The sequence below is a fragment of the Aphis gossypii genome, chromosome 1 (genome assembly GCF_020184175.1).
Source record: "Aphis gossypii isolate Hap1 chromosome 1, ASM2018417v2, whole genome shotgun sequence".
Taxonomy (NCBI): Eukaryota; Metazoa; Arthropoda; class Insecta; order Hemiptera; family Aphididae; genus Aphis; species Aphis gossypii.
The window spans coordinates 76,762,035-76,787,472 of NC_065530.1; the positions used below are offsets into that span (position 1 = coordinate 76,762,035).

The 25,438-nt window shown below is 23.8% G+C and overlaps 1 protein-coding gene across 13 annotated transcripts in view; it reads right to left on the reverse strand.

Annotated features, from left to right (window-relative positions):
• Positions 1-25,438, reverse strand: part of LOC114122590 (peripheral plasma membrane protein CASK) — an 84,733-nt gene that overhangs the window by 51,321 nt on the left and 7,974 nt on the right. For 12 of the 13 annotated variants that reach the window (XM_050208791.1, XM_027985283.2, XM_027985285.2 and 9 more), the window contains 10 exons: positions 20,886-20,998; positions 20,719-20,824; positions 19,825-19,902; positions 19,566-19,741; positions 19,389-19,463; positions 15,905-16,080; positions 15,709-15,831; positions 15,431-15,632; positions 15,228-15,346; positions 14,862-15,044 (listed from right to left, as the gene is read on the reverse strand). In XM_050208791.1, coding sequence (XP_050064748.1) covers positions 14,862-15,044; positions 15,228-15,346; positions 15,431-15,632; positions 15,709-15,831; positions 15,905-16,080; positions 19,389-19,463; positions 19,566-19,741; positions 19,825-19,902; positions 20,719-20,824; positions 20,886-20,998 — 1,351 coding nt within the window. The remainder of the gene's footprint in view (positions 1-14,861; positions 15,045-15,227; positions 15,347-15,430; positions 15,633-15,708; positions 15,832-15,904; positions 16,081-19,388; positions 19,464-19,565; positions 19,742-19,824; positions 19,903-20,718; positions 20,825-20,885; positions 20,999-25,438) is intronic. The other variant, XM_050208786.1, reaches the window with a different exon arrangement.

The window sequence follows — 25,438 nt, forward strand, 5'->3', positions numbered from 1 at the left end:
TAAAAAAAAAATAAAATAAAAAATATAAATAATTTTTCAAGTTAATGGATAATATTTTTTTAGAATCGTATGAATTAATCATTATAATCATTATAATAAATTATATCAATACTTAATAAATGGCTAAACTGAATAAATTCATAAAAAAAATTTCTTAATTAATATCTATAACCAACACACTAAATAAGTAAAATATCTTTAAAAGAAAATAAGAAACCACCTCGCTATATAATAAAGTTTATTTTTTATAAAATAAGTTATTCGAGTGTATCTCGAAATTGAGATCAGATAGGTCAATGTAATAGATGTGTTAAATTTGAATTCAATGATAAATCATTCATACGAAAAACGAATTCAGAGCGGAAACTATGTGTCAGATATCAGTTTATGTATTTATTAAGGATATTTTATGATATATTATTTTTTGTATTACTATAAATAATGAGACAGTTAAAATTAATCCTTTTCAAAACATCACATATATTATATAATAGTTACTATGAAATTACATTAAGTAATATATTATAAAATATTACATATTATTGTAATATTACATATAAGTCAATACTAATAAACGGTAGAACGACAAAGTAAATAGATTCCATTGTATATAACTAAATACAATGTAGTTAAAAAAAAAAAAAAAAATAGAATAAATATTTTGAAAATATCATTCTATAAAGAAAATAACAATATAAGCAATATAAGCAATAGCCGAAAAGTTTATAGTCTGCAATTTTGATTATTAATCTACAATAAATATAATGTTTTCAAAACACTATACTTATGAAGAAATTGATTAATATATATTATATTCTAATAAATAACATTTATTAAAATATCCAAGAATATTATAAATTAAAAATTAAAAGAATGAATAAGCAGGCTATACTATATGTTACTAATTTTTGATCATTATGAATCTTGTATACTTATTAAATATAAGTATCAGCCACTTAATGTACAAGATAATTCTAGTAAAAATTATAAACAACCTTTAAAAACCTACATAATTAACTATAAATTTAAACATCAAACTATAAATGTATTTATTAGGACTGTTTAACAAAAACAATATCTCATATTTTTGGAATACATGCATATATATATTTGACAAGATGAGTATGAAACGAAAAGTTTGTAAAACAGAAAAATTTAAAAATCCCATTAAAACGTCAACGTTTCTTTAACAAATGTACAAAAAACTTTCTTCGTAATTTTATAAAAAAAAAAAAAAAAACGAAATGCATGTAATTGAAAAGAAGAAAAAAATCACCTACCACTTCTGTGACATTTAATCATAACGAAATTCTATACACCCTCCTTCATTTGAAAATAAAAGGAGTAGTGGGTATAACCATAATTTATTTAACTAAATGTCCACAATAAGAGACTTTAAAAATATATTTTCTAGAACTTTTAAGTAAAAACCGCGTTAACCCAGTGACCCATAAACGTCTAATAAGAGAATTAAACACGATTAAAACAAATGTATAGTTTGGTTAGTACAGCCGTGTGGATAATCAATTAATTAATTTTCTCAAGTGTTAAATGTTAAAAGCACAGTTAATGGATAATATTATCACTACGGTCAAATTATTCAGCACAGCAGTAACTCATTTAATTGATACCTTATTACTTCAATTGTACCCTGGTAAGTTTTGAAAACGTCGATGGAAACAATTTCGGATATAAGTTTATTTAATATTAATTAATCAAATATACTATTTTAACTTATTAAAATATTATTGTTACTATATTACACAAAGTCAAAATCAAAATGAAAGTAGTTCATTAATAGGGTTTTTTTTTCAAGTTTGATGTTTTTAATAGTTAAATTCTTCAGAAATATTTATAAATAGGAGTTACAAAAAAATATTGATAAATATTAGACATAATATTTACATGAAAACATTTCACTTAAAAAAAAAACTGACGAAAATGTATTTATAAATAATAATATCTCGTCATAAAAATGTGTTTGAAGAGTGTACCAAAGCAAATTTCCATTAAGCCTCGTTAGTTTCAATATTAGTATTTACCGATTTATTATTTAATTTAAAGATTAAAATTTTTTTTCTATAATTTTATAATTGTAATTTTAAAACATATTATAAGCATTTTAAAATTTCAATATGTTACACATAACTCATAACTTTTTTAAAAACTAAAATAAAATGCTGAAGAAAATGTTGTTATCTTTTAAATTTGATATTAGGCTAATTTACTCTAATGTTAAAGCTAACGAAGCTAAACGCGAACTTTAAGAGTAAATTGACAATGTTACACACGTCTTATAAAATAGACAAAAAATTTAGGTGTAGTTATTGATTAAGAATGAAATTAAAAATATATATATATATATATCAATACTGTGATCAAGTACAAACCGTTTTCTATTTAATATAATAAATAAAAATTTATATTTTATAATTTTACAATAAAGTATTATGTAATAAAATATTTTTTAAATATCAAGTATTTTGAAAAGTGACAACATTATAATATACAAAATTAATAATTATTGATACTTAACATGTTAAGAAAATAAGTTTCAAAATATTATAAAATATTATTGTATATTATTATTATATTATTATATTATTATTATTTTTATTATATTATATTATAAAAGTTAATAAAAATGTAATACTGATATAAAACAGAAATAACCATTAGGTAGTATCGAAATCAAAATTACGCCTTTATGAACAAAGTAAATAAAGAAAAAATGAAGGATCAAAACAATTTTTCATATTTTTATTAATTATAAAAATGTACAGTTTACTTTATACGCAATTAAAATAACTTCAACTGTAGAACTCATAAAATAAAATTTTACATCATTCGATTTAATAAAAATGATAATAACTAGCAAATTAATTTTAAAAAGTCAGAAAGTTGGTACAACTCTACCGTATATTAAGTATTTAGTGAGTCATCATTATAGGTGTATTAAACTTAAATTCAATAATATATAATTGTATACGAAAAACAATTATAAGCGGAAACAGCCAATCAGCCTATATCACCAACTATTGTATATAAATAACTCAAAAGTAATCGAGATATTTTAAAAATGTTATTGGAAGTATAGAAAATAATAATATAAACATTTGGTGAACATTTCAAATATCTATAGTTAGTATTCGTTATAGGATTACATAAAAAAAAAAAAAAAACAATTTTGTCGAAAATTGGATTTGCATAAAAATTCTCATTTTTCCTTAAAAATTATTTGTGCTTCCCAATTATAAAAATAAGTACATGAGATTCTAAAGTTGAAACTCCCTTAAGTACAAACTAGATCTAATTTGATATCTAACATCACCAGAATTTTATTAACAGTCTATCGTGTAATTATACACACAAAAAAAACACATTATGATAAAATCAATACATTTATCGCACCGCTCAGAATTTAAAATAAATAGGTACTTCAAGAGTGGTCTAAAATAAATACAAATAATTAACTTCATAAAGAAAAACTTGAACTTATATACAGACAAATTATGATAAATTTTTAGGTATGAAATCTAATAACTAATTTCTAAATAATTATTTATTAAATTAGTGAATAAAATCATTCCTGTGATTTAACAGACAAAAACAAAAATAAGTTGTAAATATAGTGTTACTTCAACAAGTAAATGCGATTTTCATAACGCTTATTATATTACTTGAACTCAGCAACTACTCAGTTCTAGAGTCATCATAAAGCTTTTTTTCTTTTTTAACGACAAAGACCATCATTAAACCTTTATTGTGTTAAAAGCACTAATATATATAAACGAGCAAATAAACCTATATATTTTTTACCCTTTTATCGAAACCAATTGATACGTTGCACGTATTAATTATCAACCCTCCAACGAAAGTGAATTCTAAAGTTACTGAAACAACATTTTGGCAGATCGCCGAAATACTTTAAATGTATACTGATTTTTTTTTAGGTTAGGCTCATTATAAAAGTATTTTGTCAAAAGTTAAAAATGTATTTTAAATTTTTAGTATAAGTTATATTTATATACTATAATACGCATATTATATTTACATCATCGTAAAAACTTCAACAGCGTACTTGCGAATATTTCACTTTAAAATAATATATTTAATGTGAAATATAAAATATTCTACAGTTGACTAAACACTTTATAGTTTATACGTAGGTACCTATACCTAATCAATCAAAATATTAACGTTGTTTGACTATTGACATATGAAGAAAACTCTGTGTAAATGTGTAATACTAAAACATATTAGATACGTTTCTACAATAAATAATCAAAGAAAGCAATATCAAGTATGTGATATGGACAAAAGAAAAACTAAGCTCGTGAACAAACAAGAATTTATTTGTCTTATCGCCTAAGGACAAGGTAGAACGTGTTTCCATAATTATTATTATGTGCAAAAGCCAGAAACGAAAGCCTGGCCGAAAGGTCACACCACCCAGTCTGATAAATTTTACTAAACACGTACCAAGGTTTTGCACTTCTTTAAATCGACAAAAACATTTAGTATCTTTCTCTGTTTCTTTTTTTTTTTCAAAAAAAAAAATATTATATTCTCGTCGTAACTTCTTTTAAAAGTCAAATAATTTTATTTGAGAGTTAATAATTTAATTTTTGTTATACCTATTCTATTTTCAATACAATAAAATTGATAACCCAAAAGATATTTGAATCAATGTAATAAACGTGTATATATATGCTATATTTATAATGATATTTATGAAGGAATAATTAACAATTTATTGTTAATAATAATTAATTTAATTCTTAACATAAAAATTATATATTACTTTTTCCCATACTTTATAGGAGGAAATTCATTTACTAGATGTATATTTACACTTTCTCTATAAAGATAATTTTCTATTTTATGCTAATATAAACTATCATAGTTTTTTTTTTTATTATTATTATTATTATTTATCACGATCAACATACGTTTAAACACTTTAAACATATCTAGACTGTAAACTATTTGACAGGATCAGATTATAGTCTATCCTAAAATTGACAACCCTGACATCTCAGAGTTAATCGAAAAACATCATAATATATTTGAAACATCAAACAGACATTTCTTAATACAATGTAAAAAACCAATCATTTCTGATATTCTGAAAACATCGTTGTACAAGATATTTTTGATCAAAATAATTCTAAGATTAATTTTAATATATATATTTATTCAAATTAATTAAAGATTAAAAAAAAGTAATAAATAATATAAATGATTAACAAATGTTTTCCCTGTAGGATACCAATGATATCGAACTCTTTGATCATACTCTTAAGTTTAACATTATGATCAACATGGTCGCAAATCATAACAACTAATTTCATAACTATTTTCTATGAAACAAGAAAGTGGCTTATTGAAGGACTTTTCAATTTTAAAATTTTAGAACGAGTTGTTAGTGTGTATTTTATAACAATTTAAAAATGCCAAAAACTCATTTCAATATTAAAATATTGTAAAACACTTCTAACAAACCAAAAACAATTTTATAACAGGTAAATACTTAAATATTAAGATTAACGAAATTAAACAAAGATTAGATTTGCAATGTTGCACAATTGCTAAATCGGAAAGAACACACGAGGGCGACACATCTTAATAAGTACCAAAATTATTTGAATTAGGGATATAAAATAGTAAGAAAACGAGTTTTAAAAACGACATTTTAAATTATTCAAATATAAATTGTATAATGAAGCTCATTTTAATCCATAGGTAATGTATATTTAAATTCATATAATTAATATACAAATATAATATTTATCATACACAATATACTACGAATTATTACACGTATATTTATTTAGGTATCATTTTATATGTTATTAATGACAACTACACAAACAGAAAATACAACGAAAAATGACAAGTATCAGTTCTATAATATGATTGAGAATTATAATCCTATGAAATATATATTTAGATACCTATGTAATGAATACATCATACCCTAGGTTTTAAATATCATTATAACCTACATTATTTAGGTAATAAATAAAATATGTATATATATATATGAAATATAAAATGTAATGTTAAAAATATTTTACTAAACAAAATATAAATTATAAAAAAAGATAAAACTTTTTCAGCATATCATTAATGTCATATTGTTACATAATTTTTTAGTTTAATTTAATTTGAACTAAAAGAAAATAATTTACTTTTATACTATTTAATGTGTATAAATTAAAATGACATATTATATATTAAATGTTTTAACTGTTAAAAAAGTTTTATGTCAAATTATTTTTGATCTAATTGATGTATTTGTTGATGAGTAGTTTAAACAGTTACAGTCTTTTATTGATTGCTTTGCTATAGAAGTTTGGAGCACAATGGAAAAGTATAAACATTTCATTTTGGCGCCTTCAAGAGAGACAAACTAAAACATCGATTTACCACACACAAAAAGGATCAGAGCTTTAACATATATATCCATATTATTTGGGCTTTTTGTCAACCTTATTTCTTTTCTACCAATGTCACTATAAATTTCCCTGTTACATATGTGGGTCGTTTTGTATTCTCTTTTAAATAATTTTACATGCCCTATTGTGTTTCATTTTAAGTACGCGTTTTTTTTTCTAACGTAGGCAAACATTTAAATAAATATTAGTATTTCTAAATTATAATAAATTCAGAATTAAATTTAAAAATCATGTACACAGGATTGTTATTATTTTATAATTAATAATTTACTATAAAAATCAGAAATAATAAAACTCCATTAAATTTTAATCAACATTCGCACGATATTTTTCTTTTTAAATAATGATTAGTTATTTCTTTTGATTCTACAATTGTATTTATTTACGAAAATAATTTAATCATTCCGAAATTATGTGATAATTATTGACTAGAATGATAAAAAATAAGTACTAACTCAATAAACATTTTACAAATTGTACAACTATAAATCACATTTAATTTTTCCAAACCTTTTCAATAGGGTCTATATGCCGCTGCAGTGGTTGTGTTGAGTCCGCCTCGAAAATATTTATCAGATGGGTATCGATCCGAATTTACTGCATAAAAGAGAAGTTTTTAGGCCAGTTTGCCGTAGGTAGTAAAACACTATTTCCAACATCTGTTACATTACCGATTGTACACGCATATTGTTTTACATTATAATATAAAGAAAATAATATTCTTACTTCATGCTCATGAATAGAATTAAACGATTATTTTTTATTTATATTTGTTGATGTATTGCATTTAGTAGGCTCTCACTAAGTTTAGTGTTTAATCATATTTATTTTTTAAAACAAGATATTTTTGATTGTTAAACAAGTAAATTAACCTATTAAACTTCGTAAACAAAATTACAACCAAGTATAAATGATACATTACTTTCAAATATCATTGTTTTTTTGTTATATTAGTTCAGTGTTTACAAAAAAAAAATATGTATACTTAGTAATAAGTTCTTAATTTAAAAATATATTAATATTAGTAATGAACAGGATTTAACTTATACATATTATATAGTATTATAATAAATACCTATCATGTGAAAATCAAACAATTTTTTTTTACAATAAAAACAAAAAATATTAATATATTATAAAACAGAAAATTCACTATAGAAGAAGATGGTTTATTTTTAATGATATTTGTTGAACTTTTTTATATTAATTAACATCGTCATAATAATAATAAATATATAAAAATTAACAACAGGTAATACATTTTATGCTCAATAGTTAGGTGAATTATAGGTAATTATACTAGTAATTATATTATTTGTTATTAGTCCAATAGACAAATAAACTATTAGATAGTTAGTAATAAACTTAAAAACTTTTACATATAGACATCTTGTACAAATTGTGATATCTCAAGGTGATATGGAAACTTGGCAATGCAACCATTCTATAGAAATCAATATATAGTGTTCCGATTTTGGTCAAGCGTTAAATTGTCAACCCCTCTAAATATAAAAATCCATTTGTTGAAAATAATATAAATATTCTTTTTAAAATAGTGAAAGCCAACAATTTTATAAAAATAATTTCATATAATATTTATTAATTTTCTTTTATTATATACCTATTATAAGTTTAAAAAAAACTGGATATACTTAATCTATTATTTTTGTTAAATGCACTTATACAAATACAAGTAGTAAACATAATTAGATTGTATCGCGATTGCTACCAATAGTTAATAAATCAATTTTAGAATTTGTAACGACAAAAGTCATAATACCTACTTCAGCATAAAATCTTTACAGAAAAAAATATCTTAAATAAAAATGTATGCTAAGCACACAAAAATATTAAGTAAAATATGATTTTATACGCTTTAAGTAGGCTTTTGAATATAAATTAATGTAATAGATGAAAAACTTAATTTATACAATGCTTACAAATGGCTTATAAATTCTAATAAGTAATACACTAGCTATTTGATAATTATTATAAAATAAATTATAAATATTTAAATATATTCATTATATCCATTACGATTTAACCATTTAAATAGCAGAAATAAATTTTACTAACTATAAGTATGAAAACTATTAAATGATTATTTTAATTTAATTTAATTTAACACAATATTTTACCTTGATAAAAATAAGAATAATAATAACTTACAAGATACCTAATTATATAAATTAATATCCTTGACTATATATTGATTTTAACAGGTCATGTGTTAGGTAATTAAATATCTAACAGAGAAAAGTTGAGTGTATGAGATGAACTTAATTTGACAAAACGTCTTAGATAACACAAACATTAATAACATATAATTTATAAAGCTATGTCATAGTTACAGTTATACACATATCTAAGTTTTATTGAAGTTAGGTTAGAATATTATAATAAATTGTGAATTTAATGAACAATTCTATTGTATTAGACTGTAAGCGTTTAGTAGCAATATTTTTATAATCTTTAGGAAAAATTTTAACTACTATTAATCTCGTTTATCAATTATCAATAAATTAAGAATTTAATAATTCTAACTATAACTTAATTAACACTTATAATGAAAAATGATGGATAAAATATAAATATTTCTAAGTGCATAAAGACGAAATATATACAATATACATATAAACAAAATAACAATATCTACTTGCTAACTATAAAACAAAAAAGATAAAAATATGTAAAAAAAAAAAACTAAGGTTGACCTAATTCTGAAAGCTGCAAGCTTTTCTCCTCGTCTATCGTTTAAAAGCAAGGATAGCCACAATAACTCTTTCGTGTCTGGAACAGCTATCTAAAAACTTTTTCTTTGGCACATCCGTGCATCTACGTTTATAATATACAAGTATATTTAATAATAGAAACCCCCCATAGATACTCAAATTATGCATTTATAAACGAGGTATGAAGAATTTACATTATTTTATTTGTTTGAATCGGTATAGAATAATTTTAAAAAAAAATAGAATACTTTGAATAGATACATTTTAATAAAAATATTTGTAAAGAGAAATATTGAAACATGATATTATACTATTTATAAAGTATTATATAATTCAATGACTCAAGATAAAGCTAAAAGCCAAAAATATTATACGAGTATAAAATAAAAATATTAGATATTATGTGATTATTCAAAATCAAAACTATGTACCATGTACTATTATATTATTGTGTAAACATTTTTTTTTTTATTATTACTTAAAATTATTTGTTTAATAGATATAATCTTATAAGATAAAAATAAATAAAATAAAAAATATTTATTAGAAATTAGCGTAAAAATGGAAAAATTGAATATTTTATAATTAATATGACAATAAAATACAAATAATCGATTGAAAACTTTTAAATTAATTATAAATAATGTTGAAGTTATATTTCGCATTGTTGCTACAGAGTAAATTCTAAAAATTATAATCATACTAACATTTGTTTTCCTCTGATAAAAACTAACAAAATGAGAGAAAAATGATTCATGCATTTTAGATGTAAGAGATAAAGTCCTGGTAGATTTCCCATGATAATTGACGTCAGGTCCCCAGCGGTAACTTGTAATGTGTCACTGACGGTTAGAACTATATAGCCCCCTACCCGTGTTGGTACACACGTAATCGCAGTTTTCATTAAAACGCACAAGCAGAGGAGCAAGGGCAGTCAGCAGATATGACCGACAAACCTCATGAATGCCTGATTAGCTTCATCGTATGTTACATGTTTGCTTTATTAATTAGTTTTCAAAAGGGTCTACCGATATGGTGACCTAGAATGAAATTTCGACATAATGATGACCTCTTATTTGTTTATTGCTAGTAAATTTATCATATTAATTAGGACAGACTATTAGTACAAGGATTCGCTATTACCTACGGTAAACTTTAAATGAAAGACAACGAAGAAACTTCCGATAAACACCTTTAACGTTCAAAGTTAAAACCAAAATTAAATCACAGTAATAAAATAAATATTAAATTTTTTTAGTAAAATTTTCAATGAGGAAATTTTTTTGTTTTACTGCACTTTAGCTAATACGATAATGTAGCTTATTAGTTTTAATATTATTCATCTAATATTAACATTAACCAGAGTGAATCGCGGGTTATGTTAAAATTTTAAATTGTTTAAGTTTCTATTTCCATTTATGTGTACACTGGTAAAACTACTCGTACTAGCATTAAATTATACAGGTTAATAGAAAATAAATGTAAGATTAACAAATAATAGATTTTATACTAGATAATATTATATCTTAGCTATAATATATGAGCGTCAAACGAATGGGCGTATAAATGTATAATATAGTTGTCGGCATTATTTTAAATATTATTAACATAATATGCTTTCGTGTTCACCTAAAGGTGTGTCAATTGAGTCAAGCTCATTTTTTCGATTATTCCTTTGGCCGAGGTAACACCAATAGAAGTAATAACACCTTATTCTGAGGGGTAGATAAATATGTCTTGAAATTAAAATCATCAGTTGCATATCTTATATTTTTTTATTATGTAAAATAGTGTAAGCTGGGCATATATACTATAATATAGTTATCAATTCTCTTTCGGTGTACTATATATTTGGTTGGATGTGGGTGGGTATAATCCACCTATGACGGATTGGACACAGCACTCCAGTAATTCTCCTCGCCGTAGTCAGTATTAAATATTATTCTCGTTGTGTACTAAATAATAATTAATACCCTTCATTATAATTGTTACATTTATTAATCGCTAATAGCTATTATTTATTATTTTAGTCACACTTTCACCCTGAAGTCGAGGGTTCATATGTGTTGGAGCGAATAATTTGGACAAACTACTTGTTAAGAATAATTATAGAAAAATGCATTGTAAAAATGAAAGCAAATTGTGTCCAATATAGGGACTATAATAAAAGTATTTAGGACATTTAAAAACACTGGTTAATGTTATCATAATCTATCCAAAATTTCAACAAAATAAACAGTGAAATCAGTGAATAATATTAAAATCTCAGTATAAGTAAAGACCCTAGTCTCAAAGAAGAAACTAAAAACGTACTTACCTACTAATTTAGTCATTTAAGATCAAAAAGCTATATCGAACTAATAATTTCCCGATGATGACCAAATCTTTAAACGAGAACTTTAGTTGTCTTATCGTCAAATGAACCAATACAAATGAACTAGATAATGAATATAACATAGATGTAAAAGCGAACAAAGCGTATGCATTCGGACAAGTTGGAAATAATCACACTGACAAATTATACAATAATTGATCCGCGATATTTTTTATCTGTAAGCCTTATGCAATGGTTGTTGCGACAATTTTCCCCGAATCTATCTACATTGTTTACTACTCAATTAAAACGTTTTAGTCATTTCTTTTTTTTCGTTTTTCACCTACGCTAGAGCGCGTATGTGCGTATTATGTTATGCAGTGTGTTGAAATTCCAACCACGAATTTCGATCAATTACTAAACGTTTTCACGTCGTCGTTCGCAAGAGCGTGTCGTTATATACCTATTTAATAGTGTCGTGTAGTGGCAAAACGAGTCTTAATTACATCCGGCTCGACGACACTACCGCCCATTTCTCGAATATTGCGCTCCACCATGATAAGATACACTAAGTGTAAGAATATTATTCACAGGGGTCTTGTAAGAATAGACAATTTCATACGCATCTGCACGATCATTATTTTGGAATTTATTGTGTTTATATAAATTATAATATATATGAGTAGGTATATGTTAAGAAAATCTGGAGAAAACCTTGGGGAAATAATCATGTAAGGCGTTGTATACGATTTTTTGCATAACATTATACAGCATTTTAATATAAAATATTATCGTATATTATCATCGATTCGACAATAAGCCAACGACACATAATCGAATTTTGGTATAATGTAACTGTAGTAATACGCCAAACCGATGTATACGTGGTGTATCATTTGGTTAACGGCGTATATCCAATCGGATTGTGGTTAGGATTTCGACTAACATCCAAGGATGTTAGGGCATCATGATTATTGTACAAGTGTGCTCGTCATAAAGGCGCGTGCCCCGAACAACCCAATAACAACGCACTGCGTTAAATATATAGAATATTTGTACTTACTAAAATATATATATAATACATATGTGAATGTATATTGTATTATATATATATGTGTATATTGTATCACGTATTGTGAATAATACGTATATATTCTATAATTCTAGTATTCATATCATTAAATAGATATACATACTTCCTATTGTACTAGTGTACTACTATATAGCTACTTAAATTATGTTCTATATAAATATTAAATACACATAAAACATATTATTAATTATTATGAGCTAATTACAAAACACGAAATACGGTTCAGAATCGTAGGTAACTACCTAAGTACGTAAGTCCAATTATAGTTTCTGAAATATTAAAATATAAGATGTTCTCCACTGATTATAATTCAAAATATTTTAATGTTTGTGCCTTTGGGTTTTTATTCCATTAAGGTTTACATTTTAAGTTAACATAGCTTTAAATAAAATTTCACCGTTGTCTTTTTTTTTTATTATCAGTTCAAACAGTTCTACCCGAACATATTATGGAAGAGTTGGAGGACAAGTATATCAGTAGGTATATGTGACCTATAATGGCAGTGCCTGTATTGATAATATAATACTAGATGTTTAGATCTAATAATTTAACAAATACATATAATTTATAATATTTATAATAGATATTCGATCAATAGTAGTACAATAAACTTTTAGTTGGATATTTAATAATTACAACACCGTACAAATTCAGTTTTTTTAATCCATTTGAACAAAAACCATAATTTTACTATGTAGGTAATACGATTATTTAGTACGTTTTATACTGCATTAATCGAGATTTTAACGTTTTTATTGTATTTGCATACCTTGTCTTCGTCGTTTTTTTTTAAATTGTAAATTTTAAAATGTTCATGACTTACTTCAAAATTAAAAAAACAAACGATATAGTACACGATAAAGATTTTAAAACTTTTTAAACCTAACTAGTTAGCTAGCTATATTTTGAATATATAACAATAATCGTAGTACTTATAATGTGCATTTAATTTAAGAGTAAAACACCGTGAAAGTGTTTGACCTTTAACAGTGCGTATCTTTAAAGAGTTTGGAAGTCTAAAGATACAAAAACATTTTATATTTTAAACCTATTCTTCCTCTCATGTTAAAACACTCGGCCTTTTAATCTCCTTATTTTTAGTTGTTGCTCTAGGTACCTACATATTTATACCAGGTCGAAACTTTAGAATGTTAATCATTTTAGTTCTAATTTGTAGAGCTCCTAAACTTTTAAACTCAAATATTTCTCATTGTATTTATGTATTTTAAAAGTTACTCCATCATATATGTAGGCGATTAAAAAGTTGTCAGTTCCATAATTGTTGTTAAAATGTGGTTATCAAATATCTTAATATTCGAGAGAGAGAAATAAAATAAGTCGTACCAGATCTTTGTTCCTTACTAACTATAAAATAATAATGTAATCTAATACCTTGTTTCTTATTTAGGTGCTTATGTTACACATTATATAACTCATTAAGCTCGACACTCATAGACTTTTAGTTTAATAAAAACACTTTACTATGGAACAATTAAATTTTTCTGACCATGTAATTTTACATTGTTTTCAAATATTAAGACGTAAAATATAATTCAAAATTATAACTATATCATATATTGTCTATCTCTATTTTAAATGTTGGATAAAAAATAACTCGACAATAGAATTTATTTTAAAAATCCACATGATTATAGTAAATTATTAGTCATAACAGTGAAGTAAAGAAAAAAAGGAAAAATATTGTCATTGCCTTTAAAAAAAATTCCTGTCAGATAGTTCAATAAATGAACTTAAAATAATTATCACTACAGAATCTAACTAAATTTACTTATCAAGTTCTAGTTCAATATTATGGTCCCTAAATGTGTATCACTGACTGTAGTGTACAATATCATTAATATCTGATTGATAAATTTGCACCTTGCATGTATAAATATTTTTTGCAAACTAAATATGTAACATATTATTCTATATAAGTAGGTATATAGTAATTTAATTATAATGTATAGGTATTTCATAATATTTTAAAATACATTGTTTTATGATTATAACATACATTCCATCCAAAAATTATTAAGTGATAAAATTGTAAAACTATTTTTAAAACACAACTTAATACACCTATATAAATAGAGAACAACATTAATCATCAGCTATATTTTTTAATAATAAAAAGGCGAATCATTTAATTTATAAATTTATATTAGTAATAATCTAATATGCTATAGTTTCTACTTTGTAATAGTAATACCAACTGAGTAGGTACTCTAACCTATTTATAAGTATCACAAAAAGCTTACCTTTAAAAATGGCCTAGTTAATAAATCTCTAAGCTGGGCACCATCATAAGCTGTCTGAGAGTGATTCGGTAAGGTAGTTAGAATATCCAAAACATCATGAACTAAACTAATTAAGTCTTCAGAAATAGGTGAGGGTGGTTTCTTTTCTGAATCAGTTCTGCTAGAATTTATGAAATGGTACAGCTAAAATAAAAAAATTAATGCAATTTTATTTTTGTTTATTCTAATCATTATTATTCATTACAATTCACACTAAAGCTTTAATATTTTATATTTTCAATAAATTGAAATTTAGAAAATTTTGTATAATCTGTACTTAGACCTAATATAATATATTGAATAATTTATAAATATACAAATACACACCTCCAATAGTTTACACAATTGATCATCATCTAGTAATGGTAATACAGTTTGTGGATTATCAGGGAGTGCCTCCTGTATACATTGAATGTCATCCAGTGAACTCAGAATGACACCAACAGCTTAATATCAAGTATAAAAAAATTGTAAACAATATTGTTTGACTAACTATAAAAACACATCATTGTATGTTAAAACATATTTACCTGAGTTACTAATGTCATCATCACCAAAATCAGAGAACTGTTCAATGGCATTGGAGTTTGAATCTAGAGAAGATTGGTAAGTCCAGCGTGGTGACGACACTGCTGCCATAACAGCTCCACGTAAACGTCTACGACTATTATATACTTTCAGTTGTTCCACTGTATCTACCAAATGAATTTTAGATGCATTCTTATCTCTTTCCTAAAACAAAACAAATAAGTTATAACAATATCTAAAAATTTTAACTAGAGATTGAATATATTTACGTAATACATACCCTTAACCATCTGTGATTTAAAACTTCCTGAATGGTCAAACGTTTTTTAGGATCTAAACATAGCATTTTACATATAAGATCTTTAGCGCCTTCACTTATATGCTCCCATTGTGGTCTATTAAACTTCAAAAATAAATGAAAATTATAATCAACCATTCTTTAGTCTTCACTTATCAATAATAAATAAATAACATACATTCAACCTAGCATCACATATATTATGGTAAAGACGGTCACCAGTACCTAAGAATGGAGTTAGGCCAGATAATAATATATGTAATATAACTCCAGCTGACCAAACATCCCCAGGTTTACCATATTGTTGTCGTTCCACGACTTCCGGAGCCATAAAATGAGGAGTTCCTATGCGTCCTTATAACATAATAATAATAATAATACTTTTAATACAATTCTATACTCATAAAATATAAAATTAAGTAATAAATTAATAATTATTAAATTAAGACTGAATATTAAGGAGCCTCGATAGTAGATCTTTTTTTTTATCTTTCACTTATGTAATACACCATGAATCTAACTTTTTATACTACTATAATAGCAACTTACTGTTTGAGTTTGGGTTATAATGTAAAATGTATAACGAGTTTTTATAACCATTTACCATTTTAAAAGTGACGTTGTTTTAGATAAAATTCTATAATTAGAAAATCACTAGATAATTATAAATATCTTAAACTCAATTAGTAGTTAAAATCAAATAACGTGGTACAAGTATATCTACTATCATGACTCTTAAAATTGATTATTGAGTTTTAATAATTATTAAATTAACATTAAATATAAAAGTATTATACCATACTTTTAAAACTAAATTTTAAATTCTAAACATTTTTGAACATAGTGGCAAAAAAAAAAGTGGGATTACCTACAAATGTGAATTAGAGCTAATATAGACAAAAGGGTTTTTAAAATTAACAATAAATGCAAAATTATATGCAATTGAGGCACATCCATTTAAATATAATCAATTGTTTATAGGTAACTTAGAAGATATTATAATAAATAACTTTAAATTTCTGACAATTTACTTTTACTTTAGTAAGTATCATTTAATTGTATAAAATAATAATACAGATTCTACAACCCGTAATTTCTATAACAAATTTATTATGATGTATTAACTTTTAAATGTTTAACTTTGTACTTTAAAAATTGATTTAAATAATTATTAGTTGTACATTTGAAGGTTTAAACTTAAGTGAAATCTTGTATTTTCGCATGAATTTAGCTTTTATAATTATTTTTATGTAAATAATCATTAAATAAATAAATTTTTTATATTTTAACATTATATATCAGACACAGATAAATAATAAAATCATCATAGATATCCACCCCTTAGTAAAAATACCTAGAAGAAGGTTGAAAAAACGAACTATGATTTAATCAAAATTTAACAGTAAGAACTAGTTGCAACCACTGATTTTAATTTAATATGACAAAAACCAAAAATATTTTATAAGCATTATTTTAGAATTGTTAGTGTGGTAGTTAATTATTGTTAGTTCTGAATTTTTCCTATAATTTATATATTATTCAAAATATTAAATAATATGCAGCAGTGGAATATAATTTCAATCTTATACAACTTATACTAAATTTATTCAATAAATAATATTAATTAATTAACTACTATAAAATTAAAAACTAATTAATGGATTCATTTTCTGAATATATTTAAATTAGTGAACTAACTATAACCAATAATTATATATATATATATATATATATATATATAATATGTTTATTGTATATATATTCGTGTATGAAAATATAGCATTAATTATATACTTATTTAGCATCTAATGTTGAAGTAATGCAGCAGTATCTAATAAACATAATGCAAGAAGTATAAGCTATTCTAAACTATAAAAGTTGGAATAATATTCTTTGGTAAATGGAATAAATAAGAAAATAATAAAAGAAAAAAATAAATTTTTATATATTAATTTAAGAAATAATATTATTTTTAGAGATACTTAGTCTCAGCATATTTCCTTTTTATATTAATTTATATCAGATAATGTAACAAGTTAACAAGTAAATTTTTTTTAAATAAAAACAATTTAATATAAATATGTTTTAAATATTAATATAAAGCTGAATACATATAAAATAAACACAAGATATATTGTAAAATATTACTTTAGCCAGGTTAGATGATTATAAAAATAAATAAAAATTAACAATCATTATAGCAACTAAAATGGTAGATTAACTCGTATTAACACCTTTTATTTAATCTTACATCATATTATAATATTTTATTATGTGTAATACAAGTTCTGTGTTGATCTTATGAACCACATTCTTAAACTATACAATTTAATTAAAATGTTATTAATTATTGTTTTTATTACTCTAAAAAGAATAGAGAAATTAGATAATATATTTTTATTAAATTATATCAACAATCATAATATACTTAGTGGTTAACAAGTAATATTTAGAATACTAACAAAAACAATAATATTGTGCTTATAATTAAAAGAGAGAGATTTCATCTTCGGATAAATCAATTATGATCAAAGCATTAATACTTAAGATAATATATTCTTTATAATTTCTAAATATATATATATATATGATATATATACATAGCACCAAAAATGTCAAACCATGCTCTATGTTAATGTTATTATAATTATTTATCATTTAAATTCTTAGAAAATAAATAAAACAGTTTATTTAATTATCAAGCGTTATCTTATTTTAAAGAATAATATTATAATTACTGAGATAATTACCTAATAAAGATGTTAATTGATTCTTAATATATTTAAATAAAGAAATAAAACTGTACAATTATAAATAATAAATGAAAAAAATCGGTTTTAAAAAAAAATAATTCTAATTTTCAAAGTTTCAAAGTTCAAACAAAACATTAAAATAACTAATAATTGTAAGTTACATATTTTGAATGCCTAAAAATTTCAGTTATTAGTCCAACAACCAACTAATTAATTTTTGAAATTAATTTATATTAATACCATTTTGATACTCAGCAATTTCCAATTTTTCCAAATCCGGTAAATTATCAAAGAACATAAGGACGTGTGCTAAAAACATGAAGGTGCGAAATTGCATATAATAAAAAGAAATTTTAGAATCTTACAAATATTTTAAAATAAATGAAATATTATATTCAAAACCGTGCAAACAAAAATCAAATGTATACTAAATAATTGAAAAACTATTATGAATTAGTTACTAATGAAACTATCTTGTTTTTTTCACAAACTATATATTTGAACTTCAAAAGTAAAAGGTATTATATTAACTAGTTTTAATTTTTAATCATGTCATTCTAAAAGTTTGTTAAAATAAACTATAATTGTTCAATACAAACTGGCAATTAAATATTCATTTAAATTTAAAAATTTAAATAATTATAAAAATGTAATGTTAATGTAATAGGTATTAATGTATATTATATATTTTCCGATTTGAATATTATTTATTCATAAACTATCAATAATGAAGTTAAACATAATATTACTAATTATGATTATAACAAAATATTTTTTATTCCATAAAAACAGAAAAAAGTTATAGTTTTAAATTACATTTTATTTTTTAATATTAAATATAAAATAAAAAAAATATAGGGTACCAACACCAATATCACAACAACTTGAAACCCATTTAAGTGCTCTTACCCTGTCTGTCCGATTGTAAATAAACTTGGCCGTTAGCACTCAAATTAGGTCGGGACAAATCATCAAAACTTTTTGCTTAAAAAAAAAAATAAAAACAAAAAAAAACAAAATAAAAAAAAAACAGAAATAAAAACAAAAACAATAATCAATGTTTAACGTGTATGAGGTTATGAATACCTCCATTAATAGAGCTTCCATCATGCAACTGTATTGCTACACCAAATCCTCCAAGTTTAACTGGAGCTGAATTCTCTTTAGTGGCTAATAGGACACAATGTGGCTTAATATCTCTATGAATAATGTCATTACCGTGACAATATCTGATTGCTTCAAGTATTTGTCTCATATAATGGCTGTAAAATAAAAAATACAAATGTATTTGTTAATAAAGATTATAAATATTTAATCAACTCAATCAAAATATAATATTGGGTACCTTGCAACTGCTTCGCTATAAACAAAACCAGCTGTAGCTCTACGGACAATTTCAAAACATATGTCTGATCCATCCATACTGAAAATAAATAAAATTGAGGTTTAAAATTCACTAATGTAATAACACATACAATATTTATTTTACAATTTAAGTTCATGAATTTACATTACCTAAAAATGTTTAAGCTTAAAATTGAATATATTAGTTCCAGAAATTTTTTTAACTACCTATTTAAATATATATATACATTATATATATTTATATTTTATATATTTTAAATATATATTTAAATAGACCATTGACCAGATGTCTAACGAACTTTCACAGTTATAACATATTATCAGAATGGTTAAGTTAAGATATTTTATGACCATCCTGCTCTCCCAATTGAACAGCTTGTGATTTATTTTAATAGGAATATCAAAAGTGATTGAGGACAATCTACTAGTTCATCCAAGCCTTCAAATAATGCACCAGGAAAAGATAGAAAGAAGCAATACCCATTAATATGCTGCAAGAAAACAAACCATCCAGTAACAGCAACAAGAATACATACATTTCAATGAAAACCATTTGGCAAATGTAATTTAAAGAAAATAGTTTTATTGAATACCAAATGATAACTCTTATACTATATGTTTATATTTATTAAAATAAAAATAAATGTATTCTTTAAAGAATAATTAAATACTAAAATCATCCAGTTTCATTAACAAACCCATACAGGATTATTTAAATATATATATAATATTTAAATAATCCTACTTGATGTTAGAATTTACATTATTTAGATACCTTACATCTCCTACATTATAAAAATTCTCAAATAAAATAAATAAACAAATAATGCTAATTCCACTGTCTAAACTAAAAATAATGTAAATTAAAACTTACTATTCAAAAACCATATACAACATTCCTTCAGAGCTATAAGTTTCCAGCAGTTCCACAATATGAGGATGTTTTAGCATATGGCATATTGTTGCTTCTCGTTTTAAATCTATGATAAAAATGTATTTTTTTAATATAATTTATTTTATAGTAGATTTAAGATTAAATACCTGAAGTGCTTAAACCAGGACTTGATGTGAAACTTGCTACATCAACAATCTTAACAGCAAATTGTTGACCAGTTTGACGATGAACACATCGTTTAACTAAACTAAATGGCCCTCTAAAATAAAATAAAATAAAATAATAATTACTATAGTGATCACAAGTTTTTTTTTTTAATAAACACAAATAATAACTAATTAACTTGGTTAATGTTAAATGATATTAATGTAAGTTTGAACAAAATGTTTAACATATTACAAGATTGGCTAACATGTAAACTCGGAACACATTATTGTTTGAATTTAAACTTTAATAATGTAGGTGAAAAGTTCAAAGATGGTTTTCTATTTGCACTTTTATTTCAAAAATACCAAGTGATGCCTGAAAAGTATGTGCTTATATTTAAAAAAACTAATCATTATGATGCATGTTTGAGCAATATGAAAAGCATAAACTTGTGGCTGCAATTTATGGAAATTATTATTGAAGATAGTACTATTCATGAGATTGCTCATGGTCAATCACTTGCAGTTACAAAACTTTTATACAAATTATACTTTAAGTTTGAAATGTCAAAAGAATACCAAAAAATGAATAATATCAATGTTGAGGGAAATCAAAAATTAAATGACAATATAAAAGTCAATTTTTGTAAAAATGATGGTATTTTTTATCACATCAGAAAGAAATAAAAGATAAAGAAATACCAAACGAAAACCGTGAAAAATATTGTTACATTTCAAAGTTATTTTTTAATTCAGATGGTATTTCATACACTGCTATTGATGGTTTAAAATCAATGAATTGTTTTAATACATGTAAAGGCAATGCTTTAAAGATATTACAACATAATATGAACAGTTTTTATAAATTGTTTTTGATGAATTTAAATAACAGTAAATTCTTCCAAAATGAATTCATAGACAAATCTAATGAAATATTATGTAAAAGTATGCTGCTTAATATTCTTAATATAAAAGAAGAAAATAACATAACAACTGATAATAAAAACTCTATAGTCACAAACCTAGATGATGAGAAAATCATTCAAAATATTGACTTAGTATCTCAAAAAGACTTTAAAAACGAAAGCTCATCATTATATAGTTTGAAAATAGAAGAATCTATAATCACTCAAGAATTAGATGAATTTAAAAACACTAATTTTGTGAAACAAGATATTTTTAATGAATATTTACAACATACTGGACCTTGGTCTTCTGAATATTTGAATGTAGATTCATTTGAATTCAAACAAGACATTCTATCAATGATAATAAAAGAAGTTTTAAACTTTGAGTATGGTATAAGTGAAATTAAATTCATTAAAATAAAAAATACAAATGTAGCTGGAGTGGTTGATGTAATACAAAATACAAAAGTGATAAAATTAATAAAAGATAACCTACGAAATAAAGGAATATTAGGTTTTACAGCTGAAGATGCATTATCTGCGTGCCTTAATGCATATAATGAAGAAATGAAGATTTCATTAAATAAAAGTAAACTATATCAAGTTATGGAACAGTATGAAAGTTCCTCAGAATATTCAAATATTACATCAGAAAACAGTGAAAATAAAAAACTACAAACAGATTCTGATTACAATAAAAATGGTAAATATTTTATAATTATAAAAGTATTTTTGTTTATGTAGGTAGGTACCTATTTTAAATAGACAAGAGAAATCATAAAAAATGATGGCGGGTTGCATGAAAAATTAATCAATTTAATTAACCAATAGTGAGAAACTAAATCATGTTAAAGAAATCATTAGCTCACTATTGATTTTTTTAAAGTTTAGTGATTGTTCATACAACTCGGAATTAATATTTTAAATATTTCTACTGAATATTGTTTTTATATACTGTAGTTATTTCCAATATGCTATTGTATATATACTTTTTTCATTAGTGGGTAGTTAGGTACTAGAACAACCTAATCATTTGTGAGATGTACACCTATTTTAAATTCATAAATTTATTTTGAAAATTTGAATCTATCGCTTAAATTAAATTTCCATACAATCCGATTTAGGTTATCATTGAGTAGTACATACACAATACATACATTAATGATAATATACTATCAGTTTTAATACCTACTCATACAAAGACAAGTCATACCACATGCAATTCAGTAAGAATAACCCCTACAGCACACATAACGCCTTAAAAATGATACGTTTGCAGAGGTCATAAGTAATGAATAAATAATATAAATATTTATCTTAAAATGTTTATAGAAGTTAAAAAAAGAACAAATAATGATTCAATAAACAGTATGTCAGTTATAATTACAAGTGGATCAAACGTTAGTGAAGAATCGATTTATACAACAAACGGGACAACAAATAAAAAACTTATAAATAAAATTATTCAAACGCCAGAAAATATTCCAGAACCCGATTACAATAATCCTATTTTAAGTTCAATGGCCAATTTAGGAAAAATAATTGATGAAAAACAAAAAAAAAATCATGATTTACAAATTGGGGATGAAATAAATTGTATAGGGGAATACATAAAATTAAATCAGGATATAAATGGTTGGATACTTTTACAATTTCCTGTTCAACCTCTACAAATGGCTTTACTTGAATTTATGTTAACTGGTAAAATACCATATTTTGGAAAAGAAATATGTGAGAAGTCTAAGAAAAAGTCTAATATAGTTCCTGAGTATCAAGATAGTGAAAATATGTGCACTGTAACAAATACTTATTTGACAAATTGTATAAAAATTATAGAATATACAGAAGAAATTTATAGTGAACGATTGTATGATTTTTTACAATTTTATAAACAACAAAATAGTATTCAAATACAAATAAGTAGTATAGATAATATAATAAAAGAGCCTAAAAAAGCTGCAGAGAACTTAGTCGGACTTATTTTAAATGAAGAAAAAGTTAAGTCCCCAAGTATATTTTTTAAGCCTATAAATATTGATAATATTGATAATAATGAGGATGACGATAGCATAAAATCTGAAAACGATGATAAACAAATTAGTACAATAAATTCCACAACATCTGGTGATATAGGTGATAAAACTGAATCAACAACTTATGAAATTGCAAATCAATTTCAAATACTTAGTACAAATTTGGGGAGGCATGAAGGTAATTTAACCAATTATACGTTTACAGCATTATATTTATGTGATATTTGGAAAACCATGGAACATAATTATACACACAAAATAAAGAAATTGTTAAATAATAAAGATAACTTTTTCAAAGAAGTAAAAACAAGCAAAGATTTAAGTATAAAGACAATGTATCAGACAATACAACATCAGAATTCTAGCATAATGAACTTAATAAATAGATATGAAAACAGAACTAAAAATCTATTAACAGACAACTATAAAAACTTAAAACACTACATTTTTGAACTACAAACCAATTTATGGGATGAAGTGGATACTGAGTTAGAACAAATAACAAAATTTATTAAAAATACTATTTATGAGCAATGGATACTTAAGAATAATACATTAATTAGTACCTATAATAAATTATTGGAGACTGAAATTAAGCGTGCAACAACTACCTTAAATTTTTTAAATAGATATTATGATGATATTAATGAAACTAAGCCTAATGAATTTCAATTTCAAACCGTCATCGTTGATAATAATGATGACATTGATACTTTTCAAATGCACTGCTTAGACATGATAAGCAAATTTAAAAAATATGTGTATGATAATTATGAAGTAATAGAAAGAATAGATCAAGAGACTTGGGCTGCAAGTGTACAAACGGAAACAAATAGACTTATAAATCAAGTATATAGAATTAAAGCTAGTTCACTTAAAGATACAACATGTCTTAAAGATTTAACAAACATAGATCATCATTTAGAAAAATTGCATACTATATACCAATTTAAAATAAACGATATAAATAAATTATGTGAATTATTAGAATGTGCAGGAAAAAATACTGAAGTTTGTATTGAATACATTTCTGGGCAATTTTTTATAAATAAGTTGAGTGTTTTTGTAATAATTTGCAAACAAGTATTTGATTCAAAGCATAAATTTAAAATGGAACAATTAAGATTTATTGTAAATAAACTTTTAGATTATGCTCCTACATTCAAAATGGAAATTATCAATTTTAATGATATATTAAATAAACTTTGTAAAATAAAACATATATTATATCCAAAACAATGGCCAAAAGATGATAAATTTTATAATCAGTTTTACAAAGAATTATTTGGTAGTAATATAACAACTATAGATTGGAGAGACTTTATAGTACAATGTATGAAACTTCCTTATCCTACTATTGAACAACTATTGTTTTATCGAAAATTATTCCAAGATTATGATATAGGCAATGAAACAATTACAATAGAAAGTTATGAAGCCACAAAATTATGGTTTGAAAACGAATCAAACGAATACAATGATGCTAAATGGTTATTATACGATATGTATCAAGTCCAAGATGGATTTAATTATAGCACTATGCTCTTAGCATTTTGCAAAGATGAAAAAGCATGGATTGGTTTAATGAAATCATTTAGCTTAATTTTTGGCT